This window comes from Zonotrichia leucophrys, chromosome 6, assembly GCF_028769735.1.
Source record: "Zonotrichia leucophrys gambelii isolate GWCS_2022_RI chromosome 6, RI_Zleu_2.0, whole genome shotgun sequence".
NCBI classification, from domain to species: domain Eukaryota; kingdom Metazoa; phylum Chordata; class Aves; order Passeriformes; family Passerellidae; genus Zonotrichia; species Zonotrichia leucophrys.
In genome coordinates this window covers 212,695-226,860 of record NC_088176.1, presented here as the reverse complement: position 1 = coordinate 226,860, position 14,166 = coordinate 212,695, and the positions used below count along the sequence as shown (strand labels likewise).

Sequence of the window (14,166 nt, the reverse complement as noted above, 5' to 3'; positions counted from 1 at the left end):
ACAGCCATGAGCACATCTGTGTCAATCTATGCAGCTTGCTGCAAATTCCAGTGGCAGCTATTGCTGAACTCTTTTATTGTAAAGGAACAATGTATATATTCTGTTTTCTCCTCTGTTTTTTAAGAAGAATTCAAAATGATAATAAGTCCTGAGTATTCAAATAATAGAGAACAATAATGCACATCTTTAGCGTCAGTGGACAGATGCAGCAGGACAGGTTGAGTCTGTGGGGGTTTAAATATCCCCTTTTGGGGGGTTTCCCTCCCAGCCCCCAAAAATTATTGAGGGACTTACAAGCATGTAATAGCTCACACATCAGGAGGTGGACTCAGAGTCTGAGGTGTGGAATCAGTGAAAAATGAGCTGCAGTTTCCAGCCAAGCAGGAGGCAGCAGTGCAGACCACAGCTGCTCAGTGTTCCCATGTACACACCATATAAAGTGTATGTTATAGACTGTTGTGTGCTTTATGTATATAACAATTGTTCTGATGCCTGGATCCCATTTACTCTAAGTATGAAGAAATGCAGTCTTACACACTATGATTTGTGGTGTATATGGGGGAGCAGAAGGTGTGTTATGCTGTAAATCAAGTGTAATTCTGAGAATTGCCGAGTTTAGAAGTAGTTTCAGATTTGCCTCTTGTAAATATAAAAACCATTTCCTCCTAGCTTTGTGTAACAGGATGTTGTTATTACATTCCAAGGCCGTTGTCAGGAAAGCTGTTACTGTGTTTTGCAATTCAGTACACATAAGTTATCGCAAAGGGCTATTTCAGAAGTGCCACAAAGCATCTACCTGTGTATAGTATGGGAAAACAGGAATAAGATATGGCTGTGTTTGCTAGGGAAAGGCTGGCTACTGAGCTCTCCCTCAGCTCTGAATACAGCCCTCCTGCAAGCTTTTTAACCAAATCTTGTTTCCAAAGAAAAAAAAAAGATGTTTTTTTAAAAAGAAGTTATGTCGAGTTATGATATCTGATTTCACCTTTTCTGCCCTTGTAAAAATATACCTTTGAGGGAATACCCGGCAAAAAACAGTGAGTTTTCATAGCATTTTGATTTTCTTTGCTAGCAACAAAAAATCCCTTCATAAGCAGGCTTGCCTAAAAAGGCACATGATCCTGAAAGTTTTCTGCTTGGGTGACTACGACTGTGCAGAAATTGAAAGGAGGAGGAAAAAAGGAGCGCCTCCAGCTTGTATAAGAAATGAACCTTTGCCCAATCACTTTTGTCTGTGAATAAGGTAACTTTTTGTGTGTGTGAAATTTGAAAGCAATAAGGTATGTGGGTCCTTTCTCTGTATTGGTTCTCAAGAGTCGATCGCAGGGTTTTTCTTTTGGAGCCAGCCTGACGTTGTGAGATAAAGCAGCTCAGGGAAAAAAATGTTCTCAAGCAGATGCCTTTAAGAGACAGAAATCATGAATTTGTTGAATTGCAACCACTCTGGGGGTGGCTACAATGACTTTTTGACAGTGACAGTAACTCTGCCGTGTCTTTTCGAGCCCTTCTTTGGCCCATTCACTCTGGAAAGCTGCTTAAGCGCACTTAAGCGCATTAGCATTTGGATGCTCGGGGACCGTATTGACCCTCATTTGGAAAGTTTAAATGAGTGAAAGATGGAGCGATTTGTTAGAGCTTTTGAAACCAGCTTTAGAGAGCTGCGGGTTTTCCGCTCTGGTTTGTTCGGGTGCTTGTTCTAATCTGGTGTGCTGTTTGAAGGGACCAGACTGATTTGTGACACATGAGCCCAAAGCCTCTTTTTTTGGGCTTGACCCGATTATCTGCTCCGTGCTCTGAATTTCAATGACGGGCGTGGAGGGAGCGAGGCGGGGAATGGCTCGCCGCTGGATTACCTCACTGGCCGCTGTGGCCGCAGATGGCCGAGGGCGCCGCGTGTGCGGGCAGACAAAGGGAGCGGCCCCGCCGTGCTGCGGGGAGCAGGTACAGTCGGTGCTGAGAAGGGCAGGGCACGGAGGTGCAGCTCCCACCATGGCCCGGGCACGGTGCGTTTAACCAGCGTGCTGCCCCGCTTCTCCCGAGGCTCCCGAAAAGCACCGTGCCGTCCTGCAGAGGAGATGAAGCGCTCAGAGCAGCCCTGCCCGTGCCCGCGGGGCCAGTGCTCCGGTGACACTGTGATGGCACGCACCTGCAGCTCTTCTGGCACTCCGGCTGTGCTGGGCTCTGGGTAAACCCAGCGTCACACGGACGTGGCACTGCTTTTGGGGACAGAGGAAACGGTCGGGAAAAGTTTGTCAGAAATGGACGTCATTTTTTCAGTGAGATGGGGAATCAACACCTGTTTAATTCACAAACTTGTAAGAAAAATAACAAGATTTGTGGGTTTTTACCAAATCCCGTTCAAGTTACTTGTTAAAAATGAAAGCACTCAACTTGCTGCTTTTTATCTGTACTGTGCCAATAGGCAAGGGCCTTCATCAAGGATCAAATTTTTATCAAATGGGAGCAAAATGTCCATTGGCAGATTGTTCCCATTCTGGCACTGAGATCCTCAGCTGAGATCTTAATTATTTGGAAGCAGATGGATTTTTGTTTAAATACATGTTTGGCGTGAATTCCTGCCTTAGGAGAAGGCGAGAAAGGGGAAAGGAGAAGTGAGCTGTACTTCATAGTGTTGTGTCTGGTATACACTGCACCTCTGATAATGAGTCCAAATATAAGTATTTCTGTCTGTGAGAGATAGAAGCACGTGAAAGTCTGTACCACAGAACATAAAGTCTATACCACAGAACATATTTATTTTACAAATTAACATTATGCAAAATGAAAACCTTTTGTCTGGTTATTATGAAAAGGAATGGGGTGAGCATCTCATTCCTTGTTACCTCTTTACCTCATTACTTCTCCTTGACTCAGTTACTTTCTTTAACAGAAAGCACTTTTCTTAACAACCTCTAGCAAAATGGTTCAGGAAGGTCTTTGCCAGTATGTGCATCCATGTCTGTGCACAGATCCTGTCAGCAGCGTGTGCCTCAGCAGCAGCCATGGATGCTGAGTTGCCTCCAGGTGTGGGGACACATCTGTCTTTGAACAGTGCCCAGTTTGAACAATTTCCTCAGTTCTGCTTTCTGGCTTTCCTTGTGGTTCCCAGCAGCCAGGCAGAGGGCACGGGTGGCTCTGCACAGCAGCCAGCAGTCTCTTGCCCAGGCACTTCACAAAATGTGCCCAGTAAGATGGAGATGCCTCCGTTTCAAAGCACTTAACATACTTAAAGCTTTGCTAACTGCTTTGCTAAAAGCTCTGGATTTTTACCTGTTGCCATGCGGTGGAGCCAACCGTTTGAGCAGCCCATTTCATGTTATTCCCCACTGCCTGTGGAACCGGGTCCCAGCCAGGCCAGCGGCCAATGGATCAAGGCCCAGCACTTCCGTGGAAATTCATACTACGCCTGATATAAAGTTGTTCATCTATGTTCATCTGTGCCTGATAAAATGTTGGTTCATAACATGTTTTAGGCACTCAGTCCTCAGAATATCTAGGGACATGATGTCTCTTATTTAAAAGAGGGAAATTGCTATGCAAAGTAAATTGTGAAAATTGCTGTCAGATTGTGTAAGCATTTCTCAGACTTGCAAAGTGTACTTGTAACATGAATGTATAGGCAGATGTTTTTTCAAACAAGGGTTAGCTCGCAGAGCTGTAGTGTCAATGTGGTTATCAGCTCTTAAGAATCAGCACAAAACCTGGTCATTATCTGTAAGCAGTGGTTTGGAGGATGTTTGCAAGTAATGTGTGATACAGCATACAGTGATACCTGTGAAAGAACCTGTCTACATAGTACAAGCTGAATGACTATTTGCCTTTCCTGATTGATATTTTCTTAATATTGCCTGTTTCTCTTCAAGTGGTAATTCAGTTTATTGTTTCAAGTCCATCATAAGTGGAAGTGATTTAAATTAGCAATGCTTTGTATTTTGACCTACAGCAAGTTATATTTGATGGGGGGCATTGAAGATATATCTGTTGATAATGTTCAGTTAAATCTGGTCTTCTGTTGCATAGCTTGTTTCCCTTTCTCCCCTTATGTTTTTCTTAGACACTGTGTGCAAAGGCCACGATGCAGACCATCCGGGCAGCTGACACAAATGAAGTAGTCAAGCTAATATTTCGTGAATCTGATAATGACCGAAAGGTAAACAACTTAATGCCCTTGGCACCCCAGTGTAAATAGAAACAGTGTTGAATGTTCATTTTCTTTTCTACAAAGCATGAATATAGTTGTTCCAAACTGATAATGTAAAGGGAGGGGAGGATATAGATTGTCACACCTAATGCTCAGTTAATTGGATCTGTTTAAGTGATTGCCAGCCAAGCAAATGGGCAAGCTGACAAGGGGCTTTGGACAAGTGGAAATGTGTGGTTTTAAAGGGCTGCATGTCTCTGAAAGGGTCACTGCCAGCAGCTGGGTGTTGAGTTACTGAGTCCAAGAGCTTTGCTGACCTTTCTCCCTATTTTTTTATTTAGGTTATGCTGCAATTAGAAAAGAAGCTCTTTGACTATTTTAATCAAGACGTATTTAGAGACAACAATGGCACTGCGGTAAGTTCGTTGCTAAACCCATTCAAAGGAGTAAGTTGGGAACTCACATACAAATTGCATTTCTCTAACCAGCCCTTTATCCTTATCATCCCTCCTGTCTGCAGAATGAGAAGAGATAATTCAGCCAACACAATAACTGCTCTAGATTTCCTCACCACTTAGCCAGTTCTTTTGTGTACAGATTCCTAACTTTGGCATGTTTACCTTCTTTTTTATACAAATATATTGTAAATTAAATGTACACAACAATTCACTTTTCTTGTCTGTCCTCTAGTCTGCATTTCTTCAAGCATCCTGTTTTTCTTCCTAGCTCCTCATTGTGCATCACACAGTAACTTAGGAAAAGCCCTTAAATGCAAAGCCCATCTGAAAATACCTGGGTCTTCTAAGTCTACAAAAATATACTAGAAACACAAGAGTAAGTAGAATAGCAATCTCAAGCTCTGCAGCAGACTGTCACTATTTGGATAAGCATGCAGGGCTTCCCAAGAGGATTAAGCAGACAGGGGACACTAACACTCTGATTTGTAATAAGGAGTCCGATTTTTATGTGGAGAGGGGCATCATAGTTTCTTTAATGTGATTTTATTTCAAATGGTAACCACTTCATTTTGGAAAAGCTGTGTGTCGCTGCTTGCAGCTTTCTCCATTTCATCCAGGGTTCCTGGGGGTTATGTATCCAAGGGAAGACAGAGGGGGCCCTCATCCCCCCCTCCCAGTTTAGCTGCACTCTGAAGCAGTCACGCAGTGTGCCCGCTCACAGGGCACATGGCAGCTTGGTGCAGAGACCCCTGGTTCTCCACCTCTCTCCTCTTTTCCCCTGCCTGCAGCTCATTCTCTCACTGCTCACAGAGAGCCAGGCTGTTGGAGGGCTGTCTGCAGGGCTCTAGGATATGGAGGGCAGCTGAAGCCTCTCTGACGTTAAGTTGGCTTCACCTGAGAGATTGATTCCATGTGAGAATCTGAGATTTCACTCATTTGTTGAGGTCAGAAGAGTTTGATGAGTAAGACCCGTGAGGGGTGAAGATCTGATTCCCCTTCTGGTCTTTGCTGCTGTCCCACAGCGTGGCTCGCGTGGCCTGGTGCTCACTCCAGAGGTACCTCTGTGGTACCTTCAAATGCAGTTGCTGTCAGAGCAGCTTGGGGTTCCTTGGTTTCAATTTACAAGGTGAATGCATCCTCGGGAAATGCCTAATGTTTCTTTCACTGATGTTTTGCAGTTTTGGGGACATTTAATTCAAAGCAGTAAGTCTCCTCCCAATTCCTTTTCCCATATTAATCACATTCCTGTCTCAAATTTTTCCTCTGTGTATGTAATTATTACAACTTTTCCAGGTTTTTTTAAACAACTCAAGTATTTGTCATTTGTGTTTTCCCCCGGTGCATTCCTGAAGCTGTGTAAAGCTGTCCTTGGTGCTTGTTTGGCTTGTCCCATTTTGGATGGCTGCTGCTTGATTTGCATACAGGGCTGTGGGGTGTGAAGGTACAGGCAGAATCCCACTTAAACACATTCCATTTCAAAATCAGTAGTCATTTCTTTCATGCGTCAAGAAGTGGGAAATCTTCCAGATCAAACATGGAGGAAAGAGATAAACGATATAATGAGCCATTGGAGATAATCTAATCTTCATGGTCTAGTTAAACACGCAGCGCCATGATCACTAAAAACAAACTACCTATCTAAAACGATAAATGTCTCTGTGCCGAATTCAACCCAAAAAATCCATCGCATCCTTCATCAACCGCCGGTCTTGTACCGGCCTGACAGAAATTTAATTCAAGCTGGCTCCTGAAAATAATTATTGTATTTTAAGAGTAGTAATCATTGGTCGGGACATGATTGAATGTGTCCATGCCTATTGACTTTTTCTATGATTTATAGCTTTGTGCAGTCGATATTCCCATCGAAATTGTATAATTAATTATAAGTGGGGCTGTCAGGTCTGCAGGATGGAGTGCCCTGATGAGTATTTGGGAAGATTAAATTTTCCTTAGCTGTACCAATGCAAGGCTTGGGAATTTTCACAGCACTGGGGCTGTTGGATAAAGATGTTTTCTGTGTGTTTAGCAACTGCTTTAGCTCAAAATCCATTGATTTTTCAGAGGGTATTTTTTTATCAGTGCTGTGTCTCTTCAGTTACATTGGAATGTTTACGGATGTGACAAGGCCTGACAAATATTTATTATCAACAGGCTACTTTTTCATTGTCCATACACAGTTATTCTTTCCTTTTTACGTTGTAATCAACAAAAAGAATCATAATATATATTTATAAAAATGATTATTTTTAATGAAAAATCTGATATAGATACAAATCACCTATTTAACAGAAATTCAGTTTGAAATGCATACTGTAATCTGTCAGATCTAATTTTCCCAAACTAATCTGTAGCTTATTCAGACTTAGCTGCAGCATATTCCAAAGTTGGCTTAGCAATTACCTATATTGATTACTCCAGAGTGCAATGACTGTTCCGCATCATTGTGTTTCAGAAAGAAACACCCAGATTTACCCAGTTGTGTGGTGATAGGAAAAAAGATAAAGCCTGTTTGAAAGCAGGTGTTGCAGTAATGCAGAACTGTTTTATTATTTGATTATTTGTGAGTTGTGCGTTGGAGTTGTGGTGCATGCAGCAGAGCAGGGTGTGAGTCCGCAGCACACAGAGCTGTGCTGTGGGTGCGTGGGGAGGGTGAGCACTGAGAGACGAGGGCAGGAGGAGCTGCAGCGTGCACAGTTCCACTTTGGCACCAGGCAGGTCACAGCCAGGTTGTTGTTTTTCACTTAGCAAAAGCTCAGCGTTTCTGCCCTGGAGGGCAGGACACAGCCAGGCTGTGCTGGTTGGTTCCATGGTGTCATCCTGCTCTTGTCCATGCGTGGTGGAGAAGCACAAATGAGGCTTCTCATTTTGGAGTGGTGGGCAAATGAGGGTTCCCACAGCTTCCCAGGGGCAGCAGCCCTGGCCAGGAGCCACCGCCATGCCCCGGCCCTGCTCTGTGGCCCGGCAGGTGCAGAGGGTGCCCTGGAGCCCTGCACGGGTTCCTGCGGGCTCTGGGGTCGCTCTGGCTCACCAGCATGTCACCCACACAAAACACAGTTGTAGCTTTGCATTGTCAGCCCTTAAGTGATAAAAATCAGCCATGCCGGTGCTTCCAGAATAGGGGCAGGGAGTTCTTGAATAAGCCTACACTTTTACCAGATATTTGGAGATGCTTTAATTGTTTGTGATAGATCAGGCTATAAGTGAGGTTTTTTTCAAAAGGAGTTCTCTGTTAATTTCAAAACAATCAAAAGAAAAGAAAGCCAAGTGTAATTATGTAATGAAAAAATATAATCAGGTTATTGACTTATACCAAAGAACCACAAACTAAATTGTATTTCTTCAGTAGTCCATTAAATAAATATGTAGTCAGAATGTAAAAACCTGTAATGACTACAGAGGAACGATTTAATCATCAGGAATCATTTTATAATCTTTAACTGCTGTTAGAAGTGAGGAATGGTACCTACATTCCTGTCTTTCCTATGATCTATATTAAAGAATCAATCCAGGCAGAAGCTAATGCACTGTCCTTAGGATTTGGGCCACAACTGTGTAGTAAAAGTGATCAGTGAATTAATTGTCTTGAGAGTGGAACCTGATGATATTCCTGCTAGGATCATGATCTCTTTTTTCTATTGATCTTTGTGGAACGGGTGGCTAGTAGTGCAGCTGTGCTGTCCCTGCTGTCCCTGCTGTCCCTGCTGTCCCTGCTGCCCCAGCCCCACAGGGACAGAGCCCGTGTCCCTCCGGGGTTTGGGCTGCTCGGGGGCAGAAGGATTGGCCCAGGGTGCTGCTGCATGCAGCTCCAGCATCGCCAGAGGGCTCAGGGGGCCCTGGGGTACCAGCCTTCATTCCAACCAGAGCCAAGAGTGTTATGCTGAAAAACCCAGTGATTCCAAGCCTGGATTTTCATGGAATGGAAGTGATTCTATTTCTTATTTTAATTGTGCAGCAGCTCTCCTGGTGCAGAGGACAAACAGTGAACTCTTATGGAGATTATGTTCTGACTCAGTTTCCCTTCACAGAATAAATTCCCTTTATTCTGTGTCTGTTCAGCCTCAAGAGAAAATTATAATGTGCTCTAAGTGCAGATTGAGTTAAAGGTCTTGTTTTCCCTCTGAGAAGTAGTGATTTAAGGTGAGGTGTTATCATGCTAGTTAACTTAGAGATGTTATTGCAAACAGTACAGGCAAACATACTTTTACATTTTAAGCAGTATATTTGGGGGGGTATTGCGTGTATTCCCAGGAAATCCTGAAATGATACACAAATTGAGCAGAAATATATAGTCCACAAGGGACCTCTATTAAGATTTTTGTGAGAATATGTATGCTTATGAAGATTAAGGATCTGGCGTCACTGAAAATGTATTAATCAACAGACAAGATATAGCACAATGCACTCTTCCCAATGGCCTTGGCTCTGACCCTTTTAAAGATAATGGGAATACTGTCCACTAGGAACTAGATTAGGACGATCAAGTGCATTTCATCAGGCTATGACTTGAACCATGATCCCAGAGGTGAAAAGGCAGAGGTTTATCCACTGAGCCAACCAGCCCCTGTCCAGATAAAATCTTGAATATGATGTATAAGGGCAAATTAGGATAGAGAAAGGAAATTGATTGCTTAGGACCATTGCTTCCTCAGACTGGTCATAAGGAAATCCTGTCTATCCTGAAACTTCTTCTTTTATTTAACATAGTCTTCTGAGATGCCTGATTTTCCTAAAGTATTAATAGGAAAATGGCTTCATGCTCTGCATCTTTATTCAGAAGCAGCATTCTTGTGTTTAGAATTGCATTTGCTTAAATGAGTGATTAGTTGATATGCCACTGGATAAACTGCAAAATGAGAAATGACAGAGATAGGAAATACTACAAATAAATTGTTCTCACTAGCAAAACATAAATGCAAATCCAGATTGCACAAACAAGTCAATCCAGATGTGTTGGGTTAGCTGTTTACTGCAAGCTTCAAATAGATTAATTATTCTGGTGTAAAATTTGTGCATAGCACAAAGTTACAAATATTATTTCATGACTTTTCTCCCACCCTGTTCTATACAGCTGCTGGATAATTCAAGTGTACTGTGATATGTTTATTTTTTTAGGCATTGGCTCTTGTTTAAGTCTGGCCCTAAGAGTAGGTTCAGCGTCTGTGTTTGCACTTTGTGATCCAGCCTGTAGTATGATCTGCTAATGTGTTTTGGCCCTTTTTAGCCTGTGTGACATGGAAGAGAATATTCAGGGAAGCAACGTTTGCACCTGCATTCCAGTCCCCAAGTTTGAGGATCTCACCATCATCCCTTACAGTTAATATTTGTGCACACAAGCACCATACCACAACTGCCACATCTTGCCCAAAGTCTGTGGCAAGCCAAATAAGAATAGAAAGGTGTTTAATTGTTTTTTCACCATCTCTGTACAGTAGCTCAATCCTCTTGTGCTCTCCAGGTACCCCTGATAACCTCCCAGATGAATGTCTGCATGCACAAAAGATTGCACAGAGAAAAGAAAATACTTAGTTTAACTTAAAAAGTTATTGAGGACACTCATTCAAAAGGCACAGCTAGAGATGGGAGTGGGGTACCCAGCTGCAAGGATGGACAGGTGGGTTCTGGGCCCTCCCTGGGGCCTGAGTAAGAAAAATTTCATAATCGTTCCTCAAGAAAATTCCATTTTTAATCACTCTACAAGTAATACTGAAACTGTATTCTCCATATTTCATGCTTTTGCCAAATTGCAGCTCACAAGTAACTGTGTAACAGGATGGTGCATGGGGGTTTGGACTCCCAAGTGGGACAAACTAATGTTTCACAGTAACAGATATATTAAGTTTAATGAAATAATCCATGGAGTGTGTCATATTTGCAAGTAGGATATTCCTAATTAAAGTCTTTCAGTTTTAAAGACAGCATCCACTCAGTCATTCCTGATGTTTTGAAGGAGCTTTGTCACAAGCTGTTATGCACAGTGTATGAATTATTGCAATAATATTTAGTGTCTGTCCCAGAAAAGTTGTGAAAAATCAATTTGCATGAATACATTTTCCAGAGTCAACTTTCTTTTAATTTGACATAAGCACTGGAATCCCAGGAGAGTGAGCAGCAAAATGCAGTTTTCCCATCAGAGCATGGAAAGCGTGTGTTGAGCTGTGAGCAGCTGGCAGTCAGGGGGCACAGCCCCTGGCCTGGGGCACGCTGCCCTCTCACCAGGCTGTGCACTGGGAGCAGGCCCTGCCTGCTGGAGGAGCTGGCGGCACACGGGGCGATGGGGCCGTGGGCCCTGTGCTGCCTCTGCTGCTGCAGGCCCTGCTGGGCTCAGGGCAGGATGGGCTGGATGGGGAGCAGACCCTGCCTGCTGGAGGAGCTGGCTGCACAGAGGGTGATGGGGCCCTGCTGGGCTCAGGGCTGGATGGGGAGCAGGCCCTGCCTGCTGGAGGAGCTGGCTGCACACGGGGCGATGGGGCCCTGCTGGGCTCAGGGCTGGATGGGCTGGATGGGGAGCAGGCCCTGCGTGCTGGAGGAGTCGGCTGCACACAGGGTGATGGGGCCATGGGCTCTGTGCTGCCTCTGCTGCTGCAGGCCCTGCTGGGCTCAGGGCAGGATGGGGAGCAGACCCTGCCTGCTGGAGGAGCTGGGTGCACACAGGGTGAGGGGGCCGTGGGCCCTGTGCTGCCTCTGGTGCTGCAGGCCCTGCTGGGCTCAGGGCAGGATGGGGTGCAGGCCCTGCTGGGCTCAGGGCAGCTGAGGCTGGATGGGGTGCATTCACTGCTGCAGGGCAGCCTTTGGGCAAGGAGCCCTTGGGGTGTGCAAGGAGCTTCTGTGGTCAGCACAGAGTTCACTGCTGCTGCGCAAGTGGAAGCCCAGGCTTAATCTGTGTCAGTGCTTTTGGCTTCTTCGCTAGTTTATCCTTTACGTATGCTCCAGTCTTCTCATTGAGAGCTGATTCCTAAGTAGCACAACAGGTTCTGATTTCTGATGTGTTTTTTTTCAAGTAACAAAAGTCTCACAGGATGAGATCTGGATTCTCTGCTGCATGTTGCAGAGCAGAGGGGTGGCTGAGCCCTTGGAACTGTTAGCAGGGTGTTGGACAGCTTATCCATACCAGTCATGTCAGCCCTCAGTGCCACGAGCACCGGGCTGTGCCTCGCCCCCCTAATGCTGAGAACAATTCTTTGGTGCCATTTCTCTGTGGCCATAGGACCGCATTTCTCTGTGTGCCATGGATCCACATTTATGTGGGTGTTTGTGATTTGACAACACTGCCATTCAGGATACATGCATATATGCAGAAATACAATATTATACAAAACCAGCATAAATGGTAAATTTATATTCAGTGATTTGGAGTTTTTCTGTGAAACATGATTTTAAAGACTGACAATGAGAGAAAGAAGATTCAGATTCAAAGTATGTAGTAATATAGATAATTTTACATAGTCTTTGTTAGAGAAAGAAGTAGCTTTATATCAGGCAGAGTTATGTACAGCATTTTCATGGATAAGTGGGAAGGATCAGTGTTTCCACAGGCTTTTACCTGGAGTCAGTAGACTGCTGAATCAGTTTCTAAATCATTTACTTGGACTGGAAAGATGGATAAAATTACTGTCTTTCCAAAGTCTCTTGGAAAAAAATGTGTGCTCCACAAGACTGGCAAAGGAGGTTACAGTGACCAGGGTCCGCATGTTTTAATTCTCTGAGGTCACTTCTGCATGCTCATCTCCTCTTTTTGGTCTGAAACTTCATTTCCCTTTCACAGCTGTGAATTCTCTTGTGGGCCCTGCGGATGGATTTGATAAATGCTGCTAATATCACCTCCTGATCTACCAGTGCTCTGACTTTGGTCTGTAGGTCTTGATGAGTAATTGCCGTTGTTCTACTCCAATGACTGAATTAAGTTGCCCTGTTTGAAGGGGTTCATACGTGTATGATTTTAGCCAAGGTGGCCCATTGCAGTGTACCCAATAGATGCTGACCTTTTACCAGTGCTTTAAATTGAAGTAAGCAGAACCTCGGTTTCTGCAACTGCCTAGACTCTCTTATAACCCTTTGATTACTGTGAAGCTGCATAATGTAGGAATTTAGAATTTTGTGCATTGCTTTCTCTTCCACCCCAGCACATAAATGCATGTTACAGCATTGCCAAGAAAAAGGGATCAAAAAGTGAGACTCCCTTCAGCAGGTTTTGCAGAATACACACCACCCTGGAAAGCCTGCAGTTCTGATAAATCCCCCTAGGAGGTGATGGGCACTGCATCTGACACAGCCATCAGTCCTGAAAGCTTTTAATTCTCCTCAAAATAAATAGGAAATATCCTTTACTGCAAATGCAGTCATTCCTACACATACTGTGTGGCTGCATTCCCAGCAGCGAGGGTCACAGTGGCTGGCAGGTAGCAGCTGTAGCAGCTAACTGTTGATACACTGGATGGATGGATGGATGGATGGATGGATGGATGGATGGATGGATGGATGGATGGATGGATGGATGGTGTTTTCATTCAGGTGCTCATCAAACATTCCTGTTGGGCTGGTCACTGGACATTGTAGAGCAAACATCTTGATGTAATATCATCAACTTGGTGTTGGAGCAGATAAAACGTAGACCCTGCATCATCTTCACTGTTATTTAGCTATAAATACATTGGTGAAACTTAGTTTGGAGAAAAAAAACAATCTTCTGAAAACCGCCAATGACATATAATTCTGGAATGGTCTGCCAGTCACAGGATTTTAAAATCTCTGTGTAATTGCTCAAATTACCACAGCATGTCATGTAACACCTTAAAGATTGGTTCCTAAAGATGATCTTATTATGAGTAAATTAAATAGAACAATATATTGCTTTCAGGCATTTGAACTTTTTTTTGTTGTTGTTATTTTTAAGGCATTTAGAGTGACAGACATACTCATGTTTCCTGTTCCAGCAATGACATTATTCACAGTGGTGATTGGTGTACAGTATGGAAATGAGTGAGCAGCTTGTGGTGAAATTGCCATGAAAGGAGTATGTTCCAGGTGGGGTTTTTTAGAGACAATGTTAGATGCTTTAAAAGTAAAGGCAATACCCTGTGAAATTCTGACTGCTCCTCAGTATCATCTTGCCCACGTTAATTTTCATTAATTTTCTGTCACGCCAGGTTGCTCCAGGCACCCATGTACCTGTAAAGCAGATAGAATTGACTGATGCCCATGTCAGGCCCTGTGCCTTCTTTTAACTAAAGTTGCTTTTAGGGCAAATGGCATTTGTAATTCATTGTGACAAGGCTTAGTGAACACCTTGCCTTTGCAACAAAAATCTTGCATTTTGAGATTACAGGCTTAAATGAGAATGCAAGTGCTTTTCACACCAAAAAATAATAGTTAAAACACGGTCTTCTGCTGAAAAGAATAACTGCAGTTTTCTCAAAGTGCACCGTTCAGGTTTTCATCATTTCTTCTGTTGCTCTCCTGGCTGCCTGCAGTGCTGCCAGGTGAATGCAGAGAGTTGTAGGGGGTTCCCGTGCTCAGCCCTGAGCACACAGATAACCTGTCCTTGCCCTTGCAGGAGCCAGCAGGTGTCTG

At 43.9% G+C, this 14,166-nt stretch overlaps 1 protein-coding gene across 2 annotated transcripts in view; it reads left to right on the top strand.

Annotated features, from left to right (window-relative positions):
* The window catches only part of INPP5A (inositol polyphosphate-5-phosphatase A), a 178,345-nt gene that overhangs the window by 142,678 nt on the left and 21,501 nt on the right, over positions 1-14,166 (top strand). For both annotated transcript variants that reach the window (XM_064716801.1, XM_064716800.1), the window contains exons 10-11: positions 4,055-4,150; positions 4,483-4,557. In XM_064716801.1, coding sequence (XP_064572871.1) covers positions 4,055-4,150; positions 4,483-4,557 — 171 coding nt within the window. The remainder of the gene's footprint in view (positions 1-4,054; positions 4,151-4,482; positions 4,558-14,166) is intronic.